A 24,049-nucleotide genomic window follows, 5' to 3' on the forward strand; every position below is an offset into this window, starting at 1 on the left:
ATAACTGTAAACTATCTAAAAATTAAGAAAAAGTAAAATATTCATATCAAATTTCCAAGCAGGATGCCCTCCCTTTTTCCTTGCGAAGCAGCAGTTACTGGTAAACTAACTGAACTCTTGAAAATGCTGAAATTCTCCATCCCAAACCAACATTCACAAGTTTTTTAACACCAAATACGCAACTGCTATGCACGTACCAAATGAATATCCAACGTAACAACTGAAACTATTCTCGCACACCAACAGAAAAAAAGCACCTTTCGTCTCTACAACACCCTCAGGTAACCCAGACGCAAAGCTACGACAGCTGCCCTTGGCCTAGGCCATCAGAAACCAAGGGGCGGGAGGGCGGGTACTGGGGGGGGGGGCGGGGGAATAACCAAGAGACCTTTTTCCAGGGCTACTGTTGCCAAGCAAAACAACCAGGGGCCCAAAGAGACCGCGAAGAAAACTGGAGACACTGTAATCCCGAGAGAAAGGGGTGGTGGGGAGGTGTGCACGCAATCCCGAGAGAAAAGGGTGCGGAGAGGAGGAGCGCTGAGGAGGAAACCAAGTATCCCCGCGCATCTTTCAGACGCACAAAAACAACAACAAACCCTAGGGTCTGTCTGTACTTCGGAGCACCAGATGGAGTCCCGGGGCTGAGACAGTTCAGCCGACAAACACCGTGGGTAGTGGATAAATCAACCGATGGTGGGAGGTGAAGGGGGTACCAAGCGAATAAACCACTGGACGGGGGAGACAAAGCCTCCGGGGGTGATCAAGGACCAAGCAGAAAGGTGAGAGGGAAACGCAAGAGAGAAATAATGGGAGAAAAATTAGAAGAAAAACAGAAATCTAGTACCTGGGCTGTGGCAGGTCACTGAGCTACCGAATAGAGAGGGGCACAACAAAGGGGCAAGGGAGGAAGGACAGATGAGGGGAGGAGATGGAGAAAGGATGCGGGGCGCGACGGGTCGGACAAAGCGCCCAAGGCGGCGAAACAAAGGGCCGGGGGTAGAGAGTCGCGGGGGGCAGCGGGGAGAGACAAAGCGCCCGGGGCCGGGGGCACCCGCCCGGGAGAAGGCGACGACGGCCTCAACGAACAAAGCTGCGCGGGGCCGGGAGGCAGGGCCCGCGAGCGGCGGCGCGGAAGGCGCGCTGCGGGCACGGAGCCCGCGGGCCCCGCGCGCCGGGCCGCACTCACGCCCGCACCCGCCGGCCTCGCCGCCGTCGCCGCCCGCCCTCACGCGCCGGAGCCCGAGCCACAGCAGCGCAGAGCGGGCAGCGCACGGCCACACGCCGCCGCCGCGCTCGGCGCACGCTACACCGCCCCCGCGGCCCCCGGACGCCAAGCGTGCCGCGGCCCTCGAACCCGCCGCCCGCCGCGGGCTGCGAGACGCCCGCAACTTTCCCGGTTCCCAGCGCTCCGATTCCCCCAGACTTACCCTGTCACAACAGGCGCCATCTTCCACAAACTCTCGCCAAAACTCCAACCCTCGCGAGATTCCCCCTGACGCCTTCCCTGGTCCCTCTCCCCCGCCCCTTCCCTTTTTCCTCACTCCTCGATTCCACCCAGCCCCCGCGCTCCCTTTCCCCTCGCAGCAGCCGCGAAGAGCCAGACGCCTCGCGCCGCCAGCGGAGTAAGGGATACAGCTCACTGCCTTCCCTGGAAACCTACCCAAGAGATGGAGCATGCGCAGGCGGCTCCTCCGCGGGCGAGCCCTCCATCTGGTCCATGGGGAGCGCTCCGGTTATCCGGGTTTTGGGACGCGCCCTGAGGGACGTACGTGGAGACTGAGGAAAACCGGAGGGGATTACAACGGGGACGGAGAATGGAGGGGTCAGAAGGCGGAGCCGAGGGGAAGAGCGGAGGGGTCCTGGGAAAATCTGCCGCGTTTCACAGGCCTAGATGAAACACCTCCTCAAATGGGTGTTTTCCAAGTGGCTTCCCGCTCACTCTAGTTCCCAGCCCTTTTCATTCATTCAAACGTTCATTGGACGCCTCCATTATGGTAATGTCAGCGTTAGGTGCTGGCGCTACAAAGATGCCTGGAGTTCGGACGAGTGACAAACCAAGAACTATCTTAGTTCATTCGACCCCCTTGCTAACAGAGAGACAGACAATATTACAACGTGGTCCGACCCTCCAGAACTCTGTAAACGGACAACTTTTGCAGTTGAGCTCTATTAGAGCCTTAGCTTTCTTCTCCTTGGGTGTGAAATGAGGTCAGGCCAAGGCCTCTGGCAAAGACACCCCTACTGTGTCCACTCTGCATACACACGCCAGAGCACCGCGAAGCTTTCTCCAGAAGTGAAAACTGCGTTGTAATTGAAAGCCACCACTCCCCCACCCCGCACTCAAGCCAAAGGTTTTGCTTGGGCCGAGAGCTGCCTGTCGTGTAAATCTCCCTAGGACCTCATCGCAGCCCCCAGACTTGTATACGGGGACACACTGACAAGGTCCTCCCGTGGGCCTGGCACAGTCGAGGACGCTGCTCGTTGGCCGAAGTGCATCTCAGACGATCTAAACCTGGAAGCCCCCGAGCAAACTTGGCCCGTCTGGGCACTTACTAGAAAGGTGCAGCACCCGAGCCCTACCTCTTCCTCCCTACCTGCAGCACCCCCTTCTTCCCCCCACCCTTGCCCTTTCAATTCCTAGAGATTCCCAGATTCAGCACTGCCTCCCGCAGGGAGCCCCAAAACCCGGAGAACTGGAATCCAGAGCCCGAAACCTGCTGAAGGCGCTGCAGGATTGGCGCGGCACGAGCGAGCGGCACTGCGCATGTGCCCAATGCGGGCAGCCCAGTCTCACGCTACACCTCCTTCCCACCGCCTTCCACTACTCGATTCAGACACAACACGGGCCGTGGGAAATTTCTTAAACCTCGCGAGAACCCTCCTACTGTTGCCTATGCTTTCGCTCCAAATCTCGCGGAGCCCAGGAGGGACAGGTGTTTGTCTACAGCAGCTCCCGGCGTCGTTCGTGCCGCGCGTGCCCGGGCGGCGGGCGCGGGCGGGGTGGGAAGGGAGCTGCTCCTGGAGGAGGCGCGGGGGCGGGCTGGGGGGAGCGCGGAGCGGAGCGAGGCTGGGAGCGCGGGGCGGAGGGCGGCTGGGAGGGGCCCGACGTCTCGCACACACACGCTGCGTGACGCTTTGTGGAAGGAAAATGGGGGTGGTGGACAGGCAGCTTCTGAAAGAAGAAGGGGAAGCCTGGAGATTAGAAACTCCTCCTGGTGTGGATGGTAAGAGGTCAGACTCTAGGGCAGGAGGAGCCCCAGGCCGGTCCCCAGGGAGGTTTCCTGTCGCCCTCCACGCGCCTGGTACTTTCCTAAGATGTTTTTGACGCCGCGCCCCCGGCCTCCGGGAGCTGACGGCCCCCAGTGTCGGGTTTGAGTCATGCCTCTGAGTCACCCAGTCTGGCCACCACTTTACTTGCTTTAAAACACGTTTGGATTCCCTTAGCTACTCTCTTCTAGCGAATGGTTGTTTTCTTTCTGAGGTACCCGCTCGTCTCGCGAGTTGGGTAGGGAAAAAATTCTGCTCTGTGCGCTCTTGCGTTGTAGACTTGCATAGATTCCGCCTCCCACTCAGGGACACATTTTTTAAATTTCTCCCCCGTAATCTCTTTAGCCTTTTGAAGTAATCCGTATATATCAGTTTCTGTTTTGTTTTGTGTTTCCTTTCCCCTAATTTAACTTAAAATACTGGTTTTGCTTTCCTTCACTTTTTTATGTGTTTGTTGAAATATTCATTCCAAATTTTAGGTATTGTTTCATCAGATGCTTTAGTGACAGCTGTTTTAAGTGCATTCCTTCTTTTTGGTTTATTTATTTGTCCAGTGAATTCCGGTTTGCATTCTTCAATCAGGCACATTTCAGATTGCCTTGGTGTGGTTTCTGTAACCAGCCTAGCCTGGCATTGTCTAGGAACTGGTGTCTTGATGACATCGTAGACCCACAAATGTAGAGTTGAATTGAGTTTTTTATTTTCGGAGAACAGTGAGTTCTTTAATAAGGGTTCATGTTCTGCTAGTTATGTAGTGGACAAGAAATCAAGTTTTTTAGTTGTTTTCAAGGTTAGTTGTGTGTGTGTGTGTGTGCATACATTTGCATATCCCTTTGATTAAGTATTTCACAAACAAAAAGAAGATGCAAGAACATTTAATGCAGTATCTCAGTGCAAGGCTGATTTGGAATAGGCTAGCACCAGGAGGAGAACGATGCCCATGGGCACACATTCCTTTGAGCCTTCATCCCAAGAAGGCATTTCAGTCATGGCCTTGTCTAGGCCATTAATCGGATCTGGAACCATGGCCATCTGAGAGCCCCAGCCACAGAGAGCCATGGTAACCACAAGTCAAATCACAACTCACCTTCACCCTAATACCTGCTCTACCTGCGTTCTTTCCCCATCCCAGTAAATAATTCCATTCTTCCACTTATTTAAGCCAAGAAACTTGGAATCATTCTCACCTCCTTTCCCCTTCACATCCAACATCCAGTCTAACAAAATCTTGCTGGGTCCACCATCAAAACTGACCCACAGTCCAAACACATCCACACCTCCATGGCAACCAGCCCAGCCTAACCCATCTCATTTCTCACCTGGTTTCCAGGAAGTCTCCTAACTCATTCTGCCTTCATCCATTATTGCCTTCCCTCAGTTGGTTCTCAGTAGAGCGTTCAGAGTAACCCTCTAGAACTCTCCAGTGGTTTTCCTATTTTCCTGTGAGGCCTGCCGCCCAAACCCCCTGACCTCCTTGATCTCACCTCTTCCCCTTGCTCACTGAGCCCTAACCAGCAGCCTTCCTTGCTGTTCCTAGGACATACCAGGCACACCCTCAACTCCTACTTTTGCTCTTTCCCCCGGATGCCTTATAAATCCTTCCTTCACTGCTTTCAGGTCTTTGCTTAAATTCTCTGCAAGGCCTTCCCTGACCACCTTTCACGAAAGTAACTCCTCATACCCCCTATTCTCTCCTTCATTTTTCCCATGGCACTTATCGTAAACTAACATACCATATATCATATCTGTGTATTGTGTTTACTCTCTGCCTCCCCCCATTATAATGTAATCTTAATGAGGGCAGGGACTTCTATTTTGTTCATTGTTCACGCCTCAGCCACCAGAACAATGCCTGGTACAGGATAGACGCTCAGTAAGTATTTGTAGAATGAATGGGATGTCTTCCACTTCTAGAACAGAGTAGAAATGATTCTGAAGACTCACTAAGCCTTCTAGGGTTCAAAACAATACCGAGGTTAGACCAGTAATGAATACTCCAATGCCAGCTTGCCTGGAGAGGAGAAATGAGCCTACAAAGCAAACACCTGTGTTGACTTCTTGCAAAAAATATTCTTACTCCTGGGTTAGACCAGTAGATGAGCCTATACTTACTTGAAGGGTTTCCTTTACTCTCCATCCTAGAACCTCAGGAAACAAAACACTATTGGCAGGTTATAAAGAAACAGGTATTCTCATGTGTTGCTAGTGGAGTGAAAACATGTATAATCTTTATGAAAACCATTGTGATAAAACTTATCACTACCTGTTAATCCTACAATTCCGTTTCTAGACATCTATCCTACAAATAAACTCATAGTGTGTGAAACTACCTGTACGTATATTGTAGCATTATTGATAGTAGAGAATACTGGTAACAACCTAAATGTCGATCAAGAGATGTCTTATTAAAAGAAAACCACCAGGCTTCCCTGGTGGCGCAGTGGTTAAGAATCCGCCTGCCAATGCAGGGGACACGGGTTCGAGCCCTGGTCCGGGAAGATCCCACATGCCGCGGAGTAGCTAAGCCTGTGCACCACAACTACTGAGCCTGCGCTCTAGAGCCCGTGAGCCACAACTACTGAAGCCCACGCGCCTAGAGCCTGTGCTCTGCAACAAGAGAACCCACCGCAGTGAGAAGCCCGCGCACCGCAACGAAGAGTAGCCCCCACTCACCGCAAGTAGAGAAAAGCCCTCGTGCAGCAATGAAGACCCAATGCAGCCAAAAATAAATAAATAAATTAAATTAAATTAAAAAAAGAAAACCACCCTGATATATTCATAGAATCGAATAGTATGCATCTGTTAATAAGCAGAGGCTGCTTTTTATGTGCTTATGTGGAAGGATCACAAAGTTTAAAAAAACAAGGTGCAAGGGACTTCCCTGGTGGTGCAGTGGATAAAGACTCCACACTCCCAATGCAGCGGGCCTGGGTTCGATCCCTGGTCAGGGAACTAGATCCCACATGCATGCTGCAACTAAGAGTTCGCATGCCGCAACTAAGAGTTCACAAGCCGCAACTAAGGAGCCCACGTGCTGCAACTAAGACCCGGTGCAACCAAATAAATAAATATTCTTTTTAAAAAGTGCAAAATAGTGATAGATAAATGTATACTTATTTGCCTATATGTATCTAAAAGAGTTCTGGAAGTACACACGAGAAACTGTAGCAGTGACTGGTTCACTGTAAGGGACTCAATTGTTGGAGGATGTAGGTGAAGAGGGTGTAGGCTTATCTTGGATCCTTTGAATTTTGTACCAAGCACATGTACTGCCTGTTCAAAATATAAAACATTTTAATTAAAAGGGGGGAAAGAAAGAAAAGGAATAAATGTGCAAGAAGAAAAAAATGACCAAAGTGTTTCCTTTTTCCCACCTGCTAAAAAATTATTTTCTCATAGAAGTCATGTACTTGATGTACCGTCTCAATAGAATTAAAAACTGCAGAACTGTCAGGACTTCACCCCAATCATTTGGTAACACTGAACTCAGTCCATTCAAGCAGCAAGTTCAGAGTCCCTACTACTCTATGTCAGGCATGATCTTTGGTAGTTTACAAAGGATAGGTAGTGCAGAGACCTCAGGGGACCCCCACCCCCACCCCCGGCCAGCAGAGTACACAGACCAGTTGCAGGATAATTCTAGGGTAGAGGCATGAGTTTAATGGCATTGGGGTACAGTGGAAAAAGCACCTAACTCTTGCCTGATGGGCCCAGGGAAACCTTGCAGAGATGACTTTTGAACTAAATCTTAGTGGAGTGGGAGTTCAGAAGACAATAAGAGGAGGAAGCATAAGAAGCACAGGAAACAGCATGTTCAGGCTCTGAGGTGTGAAACAGCATCTTGCATTCAGGGGAACTCCAGGTGGTGCATGTAGAAGCGGGGGTAGGCAGCGTAGGCAGGGTCACAAGAAGGACCTGGTAGAAAGGTGGTCCTCAAAAGTTGGTGGGCCCACTCCCTAAGACTTTAAATGAGTGAATCTGGGCTGAAGCCCAGGAATAGGCTTTTCTAGCAGGCTGATCAGGGACTCTGATGCAAATTGTCCATGAACGAAGCTTTGAATCTTTGTGGTAGGAGTTTGGTGTACTCTTTCTTCAGGAGTTTCACATTAAAGGGACCAATGGTGTACAGTTTCTTTGTTAAAACAGTAAATGAAATATTTAACTATTAAGAGGAATAAGTTTGGAGGCCCCTACGTGTATATCCAATAGACATGTGGAGCAGATAGCGGCCGTGAGATCAGCACATTTGTGATGGGATCACGTTTTGCTGTGGTGGTTTAAACACAGCGGCACGTTTCAACATTGCTTTCATTCTAAAGTTAAGTTACACCAACTCATATTAATGAGACACACTAAAACATTGAAAATTTTATTGAATACTAGGCAGCCCCATGATGGAGAACACGGGTTCCAGCACCACATTGCATGGTTCCAGCTGTAAGACCTTAGACCAGTTATTTAACCTGTCAGTGCCTGTTTCCTCACGTATACAATGGAGAAAATAGCAGCTAATTCATAGGGTTGTCATGAGGATTCAAATTGTTTATTCTGTCTAAAGCACATAGAATGATACCTGTAACATAATTGCTATAGTAGTGTTCATTTTTATCATTATTATTTTTATTTAATAAATCCATAAGTTGCCTTCATCCCATGAAAATTCTTGCAAAGCATGTCAAAATGTCTTTAATGCTCCAACAATGTTAAAATAGCCAAACATAGTGATGATTTTATCCAGATTGATGTTGATTCATTTCTTTATCATACCCATTCAGAAATGGCAATATCATTATTATTATTTAATTTCTAAGAGGTTCACATGTCCAAAAAGATTAGGAAACCTGCTGTAGATGGCCAACAAGAGCAGGGCTTGATGTAATCAGATTGTGAGGTGGTTGTGTGCCTAAGAAAACCTTACTGATAACTCACGTTAGAAATTAGGAGACTTTTACTCCACAGAAGTCTCTTAACTCATGGTTTTCATTCATCCTAATACCTCCCTTTTTTAATAAAAGTATCCCTATCATTTTCTACTGTGTGTTAAAGTTAATAAAATGTATAGAAAATTGAAAAAGTGTCAAGAAGGATTCCATAAAGACTATGTGATTCTATAAGGAAAATAAGCTCTAATTCTAGGATTAAAAGAAAGAAAGAGAACATTGAAAGTAAGTCACAGAGTGGGCTTTAGGAGAACTTGAGAAACAAAAATAAATATTCACCCTTTGCTTTCCAATTGCGTTTGATTTTAAACAGGATTCTTTGGCCCTGGGAATTTGATTTATTTTCTTTTTTTTTTCTTTCTTTTTTCTTTTAGGTCCAAGTAAAGCAAAGCTTAGCATGTGCAGCAGTTCAAGAAGGTGAAACAGGGGACTTCCCTGGTGGCGCAGTGGCTAAGACTCTGAGCTCCCAATGCAGGGGGCCCGGGTTTGATCAGTGGTCAGGGAACTAGATCCCACATACATGACACAACTAAGAGTTCGCATGCCACAACTAAGGAGCCCACGTACCACAACAAGCAGCTGGCGAGCTGCAACTAAGGAGCCCTGGAGCCGCAGCTAAGGAGCCCACCTGCCACAGCTAAGACCCAGCGCAACCAAATAGATAAATAAAATTAAATTAAAATTTTAAAAAATATGCAATGTAACAAAATATTTTTTTTTAAAAAGGTGAAACAATAAAAAGAATGAGCCATTTACTCTAATGATGTGCAATGCGAATGGAATCAAATGTACCTTTGGTGAGAATGTGTACAAGGTGAATAATCTGTCAAAAGCTGTTGCTAATGTAATTGAAAGAAAATGTTTCCATGTGTGATTGATACATCTTGTTCTTTCTATGACATAAACAAGATAAAGCCAGTGAACACTATCTATGCAGTAAATGAAAACACCATATGAGTTGTAAAATTCCAGTTATCTGTTTATAAAAGAATATATTTGAGTTTTGATTTTCTAAATGTTCCCCTTTGTCATGTATCATATATTGTGGTTTTTGGTTCTGTGTTGGGTCAATGTTGAACACTCATAATTAACAAAACAGCTGGGGTATAAAGGAAAAAGCATTGGACCAGCTCTCCCATTGAGTCCTACATCCACCACTAGCCAGCTGGCTAACTTTGGGCAAGCTAATATGTCCTCATGTGCAAATGGGGAATGCAAAACCTATGGCTTTTGGTCATTTTGAAAATTATTTGAGATATTACATGAAATAACTGGGTACATAGTAAGTACTCAGTAAATGCTGCTGCTTTAGGAAATTCTACCACCCATGCCAATGCTCAGTTTTCTTTTCTATTAGATGGACTAAAGACTCCCTGCCTTAGAGATTTGTTACACAGATCAAATCAGATAATGACGTAGATAATTAAATGGCAAGAATTATCTTTAAATAAGTTTATTGTATTTATTTTTGGTTGGCACATTTATTTGTAAAAATTTGAGTATGGTTTTATAGCAAATCAATAGAACAGACAAAGATCCCTAAATTTTCTCCTCTGGCCCATGTTGCTATTAACCTGGGGTGCAAATGACCTTTATCAGTTTTTCAAAGAAAGCCTACCAGAAAGGTTTTACTCTTTGCATCTGTGTTGTTTTGTGTCAGAGATAGTGTAATGATAAGCATCAACTTGCAGATATGACCTTTGTGGCTAGCATCCTTGTCCAAAATAGACTAAGAACTAAGAAGATCAACTTTGGAACCAGTCTATTCAACCACTGACAAATAGTGAAAGATATCAAACAATTCCTATCTTGTGAAATACCAAACTCTGTCAAGGACAGCTGTCAAGGGCAGCTGTCAAAGACAATGGAGAATCCCCCTGAACATCATAATCAAAGTTGTACATTGTCACTTTTAAAACAGCCATGATGTCAGGATGTCAATATTTTTTATTTTAATTAATTAAAAAAATTTTAATTGTCATTATGTCAACAAGAGGAGTTTAAAAATGAAATCTTGTGAAATTACTGCAGGAAAAAATATATAAGATAATTTCTAAGTAAGCTATCAATAAATATTGAGTACAGATTTAGTTTAATGCAATAGGAAAAACAGAAAAGTTTCATCTCAGTCCCGTAATGATGTACTTAATTTGTAAAATGCACTAGAGAAACTCTCTATTTAAAGGAACCTTTAAAGACTTGGTGTTACATATTATAACTGGTATTGTTCTACATGTCCTTTTTTTCTCTTAAATGGTTATTTAACAAAATTCTATCATGATTAGCATTCTGTGGAAGGTAAAATAAATTGTATTAAGCTGTTACTAATATGCCACTAGTGGAAAAAACATTTCTCAAGATCTTAACTGCAAATCTCCTCCCACTTAAGTACTTTGGGAAGATTTGGAAATTTATGCATGCTTTTTTTTTTTTTTTCTTTCTCCCAGCTTTCAAAACACTTGGCTTAAATTCTACCCTCAGAATTACTTCTGACTTCAGTGAGAGTTATAAACTATTGTTTGGGAGAAACAACTGTCTCCTACTTTTCAAGTCTAAAGTTCTCCCGAAATGTTCTTATGAAATGTGAATCTGATTTTCATCATGCAGTTTTACCTACATAGCATCATAGTTTCCTTCACCAGCAAACACTAAGTATTTTATTTTTAACCAGCAAAGCTATATCTGTATTTGCATGGTACTTTCCAAGTTTCCAAAATAGGCAACAAATCACAGAATCTAAGCCAAAGAAAAGGACTTAAGAACTGAAAGATAACTTCTGAAAAACATATTACATACAGAAGTACTCAGTTTTATGAAACAGAGGGTTTTTTTAAAGTTGTATGCCAATTTAACATGCAACAGAACCCCTTTCTATTTAAAGGGATACTGTGATATGCAATTTGTGAAATGACAATATATATGAGCGAGTCTACACCATCCCAAGCCTTCTCACAAATATCATCTCAGTCAGTCCTCAGGACAAAGCTGCAGGTAGGTAATTTTATTCCTGTTGTAGCTGAGGCTCAGAGAGCATGACTTGTACAAGTTATAGTTCTGGAAGTGGAATTTATGCTTGTGAGGTTTGTTTGGACATTTTTGCTATAGAAATTTAAGTTATTTTATTATTACAACCTGATAGAGAATATCTTGTGTCATATACTCAAAGTATCAGATTATAATTTTAAAAATTATTTACAAAAATATAAATGCTGGGCTTCCCTGGTGGTTCAGTGATTAAGAATCCGCCTGCCAATGCAGGGGACACGGGTTCGAGCCCTGGTCCAGGAAGATCCCACATGCCGCGGAGCAACTAAGCCTGTGTGCCACAACTACTGAGCCTGCGCTCTACAGCCTGCGAGCCACAACTACTGAGCCCGCGAGCCACAACTACTGAAGCCCGCGCACCTAGAGCCCGTGCTCCACAATAAGAGAAGCCACCGCAATGAGAAGCCCGTGCACCACAACAAAGAGTAGACCCCGCTCGCCGCAACCAGAGAAAAGCCCACGCACAGCAACGAACACCCAACGCAGCCAAAAATAAAAAAATATATATAAAAAATAAAAAAATATATAAATGTTTAAGAATGCAAAAGATTTATTTTTAAATAGCAGGTAATATTTTATATACATAAATCAATTGTATGAACTAGTAACAGTGGCTAAGGATGGGTAGCCAAAGCAGGGAGAAGACCTAATACCCTTGTGGATTTTTTCCCATGTTTATTATTTTAAAAAATAATTCACCAAAGACATTACAAGAAAAGAAACCTACAGACCAATAAATATAAACACAAAAATTCTCAACAAAATTCCAGCAAACACTGAACAAACTAGGAAGGGAACTTCCTCAACCTGATAAAAGCATCTATGAAAAATCCAGAATCAGTGTCATTTTTAAACATAAAAGACTGATGCTTTCCCACTAACATCAGGAAGAAGGCAAAGATTTCCATTTGGACCATTTCTATTCAACATTACACTGGAGGTGCTACCCAAGCAATTTGGCAAGAAAATTAAATAAAGGCATTCAGATTGGAAAAGAAGAACAAAAGTGTCTCTATTTTCAGATGATAGGACTTTATATATACAAAATTCTAAGGACTCCACTAAAAATGTATTAGAACTAATACACAAGTTCAGCAAGTTTGCAGGATACAAGGTCAATATTCAAAAATCAATTGTATTTCTACATATTTGCAAGGGACAATCCAAAAATAAAATTGAGACAACAATTCCATTAGCATCAAAAAGAATAAACTTTGGAATAAATTTAACAAATGAATGCAGTTCTTATACTCTGAAAACTATGAAATGTTGTTGAAAGAAATTTTTAAAGATCTAAATAAATAAATGAAAAGACATTCATGTTCATGGACTGAAAAGTACTGATAAGATGGCAACGCTCCTCAGATTGACCTACAGAATCAACACAATCACTATCAAAATTTCAACTGTCCACTTGGCAGAAATGGACAAGTTGTTCCAAAAATTCATATGAAGATTTAAGGAACCCAGAATAGCCAAAACAATCTTGAAAAAAAAAAAACAAAGCTGGAGCAGTTACACTTCCCCTTTTCAAAACTCACTATAAGCCTTCAGTAATCAAGACTGTGTGGTGCATGCATGAGGTAGACATATAGTTCAATGGTGTAGAATTGAGAGTCCAGACATAACCGTCACATTTATGGTCAATTGATTTCCATCAAGAGTGCAAAACCAAATCAATGGGGAAAAAATAGTCTTCATAAATGGTGCTGGGACAACTGGATATCCGCATGGAAAATAATGAACTTGGGCCCCAAACTTCACAACATATATTAAAATTACCTTAAAATGGATCATAGACCTAAATGTAAAAACTAAAACCATAAAACTCTTAGAGGAAAGCATAGATCTTCATGAACTTGGATTAGTAATGGTTTCTTAGATATGACACCAAAAGCCCAAGCAACAAAAGAAAAAATAAATAAATTGGACTTAATTAAAATTAAACTTTTGTGCTTCAAACACACTCTGAAGAAAGTGAAAAAGACAACCCACAGAATGGGAGAAAATATTTGCAAATCGTATATCTGATAAGGATCTAATATCTAAAATATATAAAGAATTCTTAAAACTGAATAGTAGGATAAACCATAATGGAAAAGAATATTAAAAAAAAGAATGTATATATGTATAAAACTGAGTCACTTTGCTGCACAGCAGAGATGGCACAACATTGTAAATCAACTATACTTCAATTTTTAAAAAACTAAATTAAAAAAAGGGAAATAATCCAATTTAAAAATGAGTAAAGGCGCTAAATAGACATTTCTCCAAATAAGACATGCAAATGGCCAATAATCACTTGGAAAAATATTCAACATCATTAAGCATCAGGAAAATGCAAATCAAAACCACAAGGAGATACCATTTCATACCCACTATGATGGCAACAATCAAGAAGACAGATAACGACACGTTGTCAAGGATGTAGAAAAGTTAAAACACTTGTACACTGTTGGTGGGGATGTAACATGATGAAGCCATTTTGAAAGACAGTCTGACAGTTCCTCAAAAGGTTAAAATAGAGTTACCATATGACCCAGCAATTCTCCTAGGTATATACCAAAGAGAACTGAAAACATATGTCCAAACAAAAACTTGTACATGAACAGTCATGGAAGCATTATTTGTAACAGCTAAAAAGTAGAAACAAACCAAATGTCCATTAACTGATGAATGGATAAATAAAATGTAGTATATCTATAAAATGGAATATTATTAGGCCACAAAAAGAAATGAAGTACTGATATATACTATAACATGAATAAACCTTGAAAACATGCTATATGAAAGAAACAAGTCACAAAAGGCGCTCTGTGTATATGAAATATCTAGAATAGACAAAATTATAAAGATAGAAAGTAAATTAATGGTTGCCTAGGGCTAGGGAGTATTGGGAGGGGCATGTTGTGAGTGACCGCTAAAGGGTATAGGACTTCTTCTGGAACGATGAAAATGTTCCAAACTTGATTGTGGTGATTGTTGCACAACTTCGTGAATATACTAAAAACCATTGAATGTACACTTTAAAGGGTGAATTATATGCTATGTGAAGTATATCCCAGTAAAGCTGTTAACAAAAAAAGCAGAAAAAAATTAAAATTTAACTTTATTCATTTAGATGCTTTAAAAGTCAATATGATCTTAACCTTTACCTTAGCCATATGCTGGTATAAATGTTCATGTGTGGACAAATAAATAATAAGCTCCATAGAAAATTAGAGAATCGTCATCACTATGTCAATTGATTTACCCTCTAGCATCATAGTAAGTTTGAGATTATATTTCTGGCAAGGATGAGATTTCTTAACATTTCGGAAGTGAACTGACCTTGTTTTAAGATAAAATTAATAGCTGCAATTGTTGAGTAGCAACTTAATCCAAGGGACTTCATGTCCAGGATCTCATTTGATGCTCTTACACCCCTGAATAGGACTCCTCCCCCTTTTAATAGCTAAGGAAGCTATGGCCCAGAGAAATTAACTAAATTTCCTTAGCTCACAGTTACAGATATAGCAGAATATGAACATTTCCTGTCATTTGCCCTATGCTGGACCTACTGGGTCACTTTCTCCCTCCTTACCTTTGATGAATTAAGAACCCAAAGTCCTGGGACTTGTAGGGTAATACATGATAGGTATGCTAATGTTACCTTGAAGACCTAAGGATTGGGACACCACCTCTAGGCTACTCCTGAGAGCTGGTGATGGGGAGTTGGAGGGTGGGGGTGGGATGTAGAGGAGTTGGAAATGGAAATTCCTTATTTTCAAATGTGGAGGAAGTGATGAAGAAATTGAAAAGAAAACCGCAAAGTTTCCTTCCAGCTCTAAAGCTCAATCAATTTAAGATTCCACCTTTGTGGAGCTGAAGGTAATTGGAATTCAGATAACTATTTCTTCCTCTCCTGACTTAGTCTTATCCCAGGATCCATGATTGAGAAGGTGTTTCCTTTACGGTTCCAATGTTTACAATTTCATCAGGAAGTGTGTTTTCAGACTTTTTTCCCCCTTAGCTGCACTATTCTGGCAAAATGCATGCCATCAAAATCATCTTTGCAAACTTAGTCTTTTTGTACTTATTTTAAAAAATTATCCTTAAGTCTCATATTTAACTTCAATCGATAACAATGTCCACTTCCAGTCCTTAGCTAAAATTGCCTTTAAATATGTGACAAACAGCAAAAACTGCCTTATTAAATAAAATAATTTTATTATTTTATTATTTTTAGAATGGGTCTTATGTACACATGAAACAAAATTTTAAATTCACAGAAAGGAATGCACATAGGGTTGCCAGATCTAGCAAATAAAAATACAGGACACCCAATTACAGCTGAATATCAGATAAACAACAGCAACAAAATTTTCGTATAAGTTTGTCCCATGTAGTATTTGGGACATACTTATCTAAAAATTATTTGTTATTTATCTGAAATTCAAATTTAAGTGGGCGTCCTGTATCTTAGCTGGCAACACTAAATGCAGAGAAATGTAAGACTCCCTTTGGCTGGGGTCTCCCAGGGACACAGTTGCCCTCTCCAAAAAAAATCCTATCACCAGTTTCTTGAGAATCCTTCCAGGGATATTCCATAAGCAACTTTCTTTTACAGGAGTCACTTTATCAAACCTCAGCACAAAATAGAATCTGAAAAAAAAGGATCTAAACACTATAATGATGTCCGTATTTTTAATTTGGACTCATAACAGTTACTAAAGGAACTTAATGCAGCCCATGCAATGCACAGAGGAGGGATTTTAGTTCATACCAACTGGGTATGTTCCTTAACTTCTAGGATCCTTTACAAAAGGAGGTAAATATTAATAATCACCTCATATGTTTGTAGTGAATAATATACATACAACATACATGCAAAATGCCTGTCATAACAAGGTAGGCGTCAGATCAGCAGAGTCACCTCCCTGTTTGGGTGTTTTAGGATACTCATCAGTAACTTTCTTAAGAAGTTCAACTTGAAGGCCCCTGAATGGAAATACAGGCCAGATTAACTGAGGGTGTCTCAGTATAACCTTCTAAATTTGCAATCAAGTAACTAACTCAGTTGCCTCCTTATAGCCTCTATTCCATCAAATACCATTCAGGGCCCTGATGGCTCAATTTATCCTATCCTACTTTCACCTTATTGAATCTATCCCTCTGTCATCCATTGATTGAAAAAGAAATATTTACTGAACACCCACTCTGAGCTGGGCACTCTTGTAAGCACAAGGGAGACAGGTGTGAGCCAGTAAGACAAGATCACTGCCCTCAGGGGACTTGTGTTCAAAGATAGAGACATAGATAATAAAGGGTAAACAAATAAGTAAGACCATTTTAAATAATGATGAAAGCTAGGCGAAAATTAAACAGGAGTGAAAAATGCTAAGAGGAGAAGGAAGCTGATTTTATTTAGATCAACGGCCCTCTTAATGGTAAATTCCTTTCATTGTGCTTAAACTGCTCGGAAGTACTTTAATTGTGTAATTCTTTTAAAAAGATTTTCAAAAAATACAAGTGGAGAGCAACAACCTTTACAATTTTAAGTTTACTCTTTAGACTCTAGCAGGATGTAGATACCGAGGTCTTTCAAAAGTATAGACTTGGATATTTCTACCTTTCTTTGGTAAAGTTTACATAGGAAAAGGAAAGTGATTAGCATTCAAATTCTGAGTGTAATTATAAATGGACGAAGCCTCTTACCTATTAGCTAATAGCCTCTTAGCTATTCACGTTTATAATCCACCTCCCCATACCCCTATCCCAACCTCCCACCCAGTGCTGGGAGTTAGATGTTTTTATGTTTATTTTATAGGTGCAGGAAGTGAAGCTCCCAAAGTTCAAGTGATTTGACCAAGGACACCCAGGTCAGAAGTGGACAGACCAGATTTGATGCCGTCTTTCTGCCTCCAAGTCAAGAACCCTTTTACTCATACCAGGTAACCTATAATTTGCCATTCCCTCCAAAACCTTGCTACTTCATTAAGAGGTTTTCATTTAAAAAAATTAGTGTGAAGGGAGTTGGGGTATGTTGAGATTTGGCATAAGTGTTTCAGCATCGTTAAAAAAAAAATCACAATATATAACTTCCCATCTCATTTTTTCTGTTAAGTCACATATTATCAGAGCTAATATTCAGAAATAATTATCCATTTGTAAGGGGAGTGATTACTATACTTTTTTAAAAGCAGTCTTAACTATCTTTTCTATCTTTTAACTATCTTTTCTGAGAAGCAGCTTGTTGTTTGCCAGGGTAATGCAAGTCCTATTTGTATATTATAAAATTAGCAAGGTTTATATGAAGAAAACCTTTTTCCTTTGTTCCATCCAGTGAAATGATGCCTTTTTATGATGATTAAAAGCAAAACAGCCTAAAATGCTATATTAGTTCACCAGAATTTCTCAGAATGGTGTATTAAAACTGAAACTGAAACATTATGGAGGTGGTAAAATCTACTCACATTCAATTATCTATGAGCAAAAAAAAATTAGATACCATCAGTATCTGCAGATCTACACTATGTGTTAATAATGATGTTGAAAATAGCATGAAATTTAGGGTGAATCCTCTAGATAAGGATTCTTCTAAACAGTTATAGAAGAGTTGATAAATTAGTAGACCCTTACAGTTAACTGAGGTGCACAATTGGACACACTTAAGATGTTATATTAAACTTTGCTAAGAAGATAAGAATCATTTTGAAATGTGACTGGTTTCCAGCTTCTTAGTTGACTCTCCCTCCCCTGCCCTGTCCCTAAATAGTTTCTCTTTTGAGGTATAAAGTATTTATTTCATAGCCTCATTCCTATGTTGGAGTTCTTTTCTTTCATTTTTTTGGAGCTGGAGGGAAATGTGATGTTTCTAAAGGACAGGTTGCATATTTTGAGATAATAATACAGCTTTCTCTGTCTTACCTTTCCCCTTAGAAGCCTAGATTTTAAATGCCTCTAAAATGGTTAGTCTTAATTCTACTTAAATACACTTGACAGATTTACTTCTTAAAAGTGCTTTCTGTTTTTACTTTTTGCATTTCAGTAACTTCACTGGTCTTCCTGCCTCTAAAATGTGGATTTTCCTGACTTGGTGACATCATTTTTGGTGTTGCCCAGTGTTCTCCCCGCAATGCCCTCCCACCCTGAATCAGTCTCCACGATTAATAATCACCTAACTAATAAGAACAGGCCTGTCAAGCATACTGCCTTGAACTTGAGTTTTATAGGAATTTATAAGCCAGACTGTTTCCTCAAATTATGGTTATATTGAACAAATATTAGTTATTAAGAAGATCCTTTTAATGCTTCTTCTTCCTCTTCATTCACTCTAAAGTGTTTGGTTTCTTTCGGAGGCACACAACTAGTCTGGAATTTAGCTTTGTCCATCTCGTGTAAATCCCCTGTAGGGTTTGTAAAACTGTAACCCATAATCCCCTCTTGAAAAAATACACTGATTATTTGTGCTTATCCTAGTTCTAAATATTACAATAGTTTCTGGATTTTTGCCACATTCCTCTCTAGATGGTCATTTGGGAGACTTTGTTTATAATATGTGTTTTGAATGAAATTTTAAAATTCCAAGACCACAGGATGTAAGACTCAATTGTGGGTTAAACTTAATTTTTGCATTTTTTCAAAGAGGCCTTACTTAGATTACAATAGCAAACATTGAATAGAAAATGAGAGAAGGTATGTTTTTTCCAAGGATTAGTGTTTGAAAGAATATAAGAAACCACGGTATTTCCAAGGATTAGGGAATGTTTTCAAAGTGGTCTACACTATTCAGTTGGTGGTTTAGGTAAATTAAAACATTAAGCTGTTTTATGTACATCAGGAGAAATATTTTCTTTAGTGATTGTGCTAATTGTGATTTTAAAATCAGAAACAAAACCTTGAATTTAAAATAGTACCCCTCCTCCAGAAAAGTAGTTAAATTCATCAGGATAAACAGTATAATAGCTTTTTTTTTTTTTTTTTCAATTTAAGGCAATGTTAAAAATATAAAAGCTCCTCTGGGACTTTTTCCTTCTAATAAATGCTGTTTCTTCCCCTCTTATTCTTTGTTTATTTTAGAAGCTGATTCTCATTAAAGGACCCTCATAGATTTTTTTGACAAAATGAATTGGGTTTTTTTAATGTAAATTAAGGCTTTTTGCATCTGATTACGACTTCAGGAAGTTTTTTAACTTTACAAATGATAGACTTAATAAACCGGTGTGTCTGACTTTAGTTGTTTTGTGCTCTGGTTCTTTTGCCTTGAATATATACTTTTACTCCTCTGCTTAGAAAACAGAAAACTGCCCACAATAAGGAACACTTGTAAGTTAAGGCCAGCATCCACTTTAAACATTCTCAGTCACTATACACTGATGGATTTCTCCTCAAGATGTTTAAGCTTACATTCTCTCTATAAATCAATCTCTCTCTCTCCCTCTCTCTCTCTTACACACACACACACACACACACACACACACACACATATGCCAGTGATTTCTATGACATAACCTTTCTGGAATTCTATAAACACAGGATATGCAACATGGGTTAACCACTTGTCTAGAAAAGAAAATAAGCAGACAGTTGCCCACAGAACACATCTTACATTTGGGCTCCGACCTATGCCAAGAAAGTGATCCAATGAAGTGATCACTTTGAGTCCCTGCCTGAATAACAGCAGGACCTTGAAAGCTCTGTTGCTATTTTAGATGGATGTTGCTTGTTAACAGAATGCAGAATGAATTATAACCTCTGTATTAAGCTCTTTCATTGTTGACCTTGATCTTCAGAGAGGGTGAGGTAGGTAGCCAACTGCAAGTATAAAGCTTATATTAGGTACAAAGGAAAATATTCTACTTAAGAGAAAATAGGATAGAAACATTAAGTCACAGGCTAAAGTAAAATCATTTGTTGTTCATCAAGGTAAAGAATACGATATTAACCGTTCAGGGCTTCTCTGGTGGTGCAGTGGTTAAGAATCCGCCTGCCAATGCAGGGGACATGAGTTCGAGCCCTGGTCCGGGAAGATCCCACATGCCGCAGAGCAACGAAGCCCGAAAGCCACAACTATTGAGCCTGTGTGCTACAACTACTGAAGCCCGCGCGCCTAGAGCCTGTGCTCTGCAACAAGAGAAGCCACCACAATGAGAAGCCCGCACACCACAACGAAGAGTAGCCCCCGCTCGCCGCAACTAGAGAAAGCCTGAGTGCAGCAACAAAGACCCAACGCAGCCAAAAATAGATAAATAAACTTATTAAAAAAAGAAAAAAATTAACCGTTCATATTTAGCAGCTTCCTTAGAACACTTATGAAATAGAGTGAAGAACAAATGAGTAAATAAATGCCCTAAGTATTGCCTTTCTTCCCTAAGCTGATAGACTGATATTGAGCCTGATGAATATTGCCCTAACACAGGGACACCGTCCACCACTTTAAACTTAGCAGCTACATTCAACAGCAGAATTTTAGGTCCAGTTCTACTCCCAGCTGCGTAGGCATTGTTAGAAGTGGGGTAAGTAGGGATGTGACTAATAGTCTTGTGTCCCTGTAATCATAGTGGGAGATCACTGTGCTAAATGTTTGCAACTTTTCTATTCTACAGAAGCAATGACATCAGGAAGTGATACTACTAGTGGTGATGACAGAAACTGCCATTTCAGGGAGTCAAATTAGTTCCTCTAAATTCCACTTAAGACAGATTCAAAGGAAGGCTCTTCAGTGGAGGCAGAGGGAACACTTTCACTCCACTGCACCCTGATGGACTCATTTGGGCTCATTAATTCAGGAGCTATCATAGCAGTTCTAAATGGGAAGAATCTGTTTTCGCAATTACTGATATCAAATAAGCATCACAGTGAGGCAGGAGATAGATGAACTCCAGGCTAGATATTTACAACTAGCCTCCTGTTTATATTTCTTGAGGCAAGAAATAGATGGGCTCCAGGTTGGACATTTACAGCCAGCCTCCTGTTTACACTTCCAGACAGAAATAACAACAGGAACAGGGTAAAAAGCTGGACTTTGCCTCCGGTGGACACTTTAAGGTAACAGTAATGGCAGGGGCAGAGAGTAGCTGAGTCCTGTCCAGATAAAAGATAAAGAGACCACATATTTCTCATTCTTGAGGTCAAGGAGACCTCCCCGACTACACATGCTCAGAAGGGCTCTTTAGGGGTCATAAGGGAGAGGGTGCCACCCCATAATGGGTGTTGTCAACCTTCCCATTGGCCTCTGCGCTGGAATCCATCTTGGCTAAAAGATGCACACGCATGTCGGGTAGGGACCTAGGACAGGTCAGGTGTGGAAAAAGAAGTGAGATAATTGCCCAAAGGTAAACAAAGATCTGGAACTTTAACTGCCTCTTTACCACACTCCTCGTTAAGGAGGATGCCCACACCCTTTCTCTCCAGGTGTGTATCTCTGCATTGCTGCTGTCTTAACTAAACAAACTGCTTCTCTGTGTGCTTTCCCACATGTTCTGCTGTGTCTCTAATAATAAACTTTGTACCTATTTTTACAGTTTTTGCCTCCTTGAAATATTCTTGCTTTCAAACAGGGCAAGGGCCAGGGGAACTTTGTTTCTAGTCTCTAGCCCTTGCTGGTCTAGCGGCTAGGATTTCTGGTTCTCATCCAGGCTACCCAGGTCCAGTTCCTCGACAGGGAACCGAGATCTCCCTTCAAGCCATCACCTACTGCTGTCTCCACAAGATCATCAGGAGTGAAGTGATTTACTATGGTTATACAATTACACAATTCCTCTAATTTTACTCCTGGGGTAACTCGACAGCATCACAATCTGAATGTGAACCCAGCGGAAGGGCTCAGATTGTGGAGGCAGGGAATTCCTTAGGAGGCTCCTTTCCCTTCAGAGATCCTTGAATTAATCATTACTGGGCGAGCAGGGACCAAGGTGGTGAAGATTCACCACCATTGCCATTCCTTTGAGCTCCAAATCAGCCCTGTGATTGATTCTTTGGTGCAGCATGGCCAACAAGGATGGAAGGGACCTCCAGCAAACTTGCTTTTTTCACGGGACTGATTCTGAGAATTGGGTGTAGTAGGGTTAAGTGGGCCTTTGGAATCACTATCCTTCTTTTACCTCTCCTACTGCTATCAGCATTTTCCTCTCACTCCCATCTCCTCAGTGTTCTAGTCCTGCATTCCATCTTGTCATTTTCCTAATATTTAAAAATATTTTAAATATTTAAATATTTTCAATTATTTACAGCGCTTCATCCCCAAGCCCAAAGCTACTTGGTCCAAACAGGGCAACACTCAACTAGGTACTCAATGATTCATCCTTGATTCCTCTCTTTTCATCATCAACCCTATCCAATCCATTGGCAAGTCCTGGTGGTTCTATCCTCAAGCTGTGCTCCACATCTAATAATTTTTACCATCTCCCCATTACATCCTAGTCCAGGGTACCATCACCTCTCTCTAGGTACCTGCATTACCTTCCCACCTTCTCTCTACTTCTACTCTATCCCCTACAATCCATTCTCTGCAGGATATCTGGAGTGATCTCTTAAAAATGTAAATCATGGATCATGTTACTTTCAAATTTAAAACTTTCCATATACAAGGCTATCATTTTTGTTATTCCTCAAGCATTTTGTCATCATCATTAGCATTGAAAATCCTTGAACAACAAAGCTGTGTGCTGTCTTACAGGAAACAAAGAAGCTGGGAACTGAGGGCACCACCTTCCAGAGGCAGGAGAAAGGGTGGGTGGTGATGGCCATCAAAGGGAGGAAAGCTAGCAGAGCCCTGGGGACCTGCAGTCAAGGAAGAAAGGAGGCTGCTGAGAGCTGACTTGGGCCCGAGGAGGGGTCTAGGCTGAGCCACAGAGGACCCCTAACTGGCCTCTGAGGCTCTATAGGGTGTGGCTTCTGCCCCCTCTCCAGCCTTTCCCTTCACTCTCACTCCCTTCCCTGAGTCCTGTGCTCCAGCTATTTTCAAATGTCTTTCCTTCCTCAATGCAGGAATACAGACTTGCCCTGCCATTCTTCTTCTCTACTTAGAAGGACTTTCACTAGCTTTTCTTCCTGGTAAATATTTATTCAGTTCATACAATTCCCCAATAGATTTCCCCCACCACAATTTTTTTTTTTTTTAATTTTATGTTTTGGCCACACCACACAGCATGCAGGATCTTAGTTCCCTGACCAGGGATTGAACCCTCACCTTCTGCAGTGTAAGCGCAGAGTCTTAACCGCTGGACCGCCAGGGAAGTCCCAGCTCCCACCGCATTTTAATATCTTAATTTTCCCCCTTGCTCTGAAGTTTGTACAATTGTTAAGCCTATTCTTTTACTCTAAATGACAACTTTGTAATAATATCTTCCAGTAGTTTTCCAACTTCTAAAGTTTTCTACATGCCATGAAAATTAATACTTACAATTCTATTTGATTAGAAAAAAAAAAGATTATGCTGAACAATGGCCTATTGAATTGGAAAAGCAATGCATCTGATGCATTGTTAAGGCTAATGCAGATGTTAACCAATGGACCAGAAGAGCATTTAAATATACTAGTCATTCTGACAGGTAGCTTCTCTGCTCTGATCGCCTCCTTTTCTGGACTCTGGATCATTGCACAAAGAGTAACACTCATTTCTCTCTACTCTTCCCATGTACATTAATTTTTTTCTCTTTACAACACTTCTTAAACAAGTATTATAGAAATATAGTTGATAAAGAGAAAGCAAAACCTTACAAGTGAATATCTATTTACTCAGGGCACATAAACAGTGTTCAGGGAGAATGCTTTTTATTTTTTAAATGAAGGATTATTTACTTTATTATCTATCT

At 41.3% G+C, this 24,049-nt stretch overlaps 1 protein-coding gene across 2 annotated transcripts in view; it reads right to left on the bottom strand.

Annotated features, from left to right (window-relative positions):
- The window catches only part of LOC132366001 (recombining binding protein suppressor of hairless), a 119,417-nt gene extending 117,918 nt beyond the window's left edge, over nucleotides 1-1,499 (bottom strand). For both annotated transcript variants that reach the window (XM_059923232.1, XM_059923231.1), the window contains exon 1: nucleotides 1,428-1,499. In XM_059923232.1, coding sequence (XP_059779215.1) covers nucleotides 1,428-1,447 — 20 coding nt within the window. In that variant the 5' untranslated portion in view covers nucleotides 1,448-1,499. The remainder of the gene's footprint in view (nucleotides 1-1,427) is intronic.
- Between the last annotated feature and the right edge of the window lie 22,550 nt (nucleotides 1,500-24,049).

Source organism: Balaenoptera ricei, chromosome 5 (assembly GCF_028023285.1).
Source record: "Balaenoptera ricei isolate mBalRic1 chromosome 5, mBalRic1.hap2, whole genome shotgun sequence".
NCBI classification, from domain to species: Eukaryota; Metazoa; Chordata; class Mammalia; order Artiodactyla; family Balaenopteridae; genus Balaenoptera; species Balaenoptera ricei.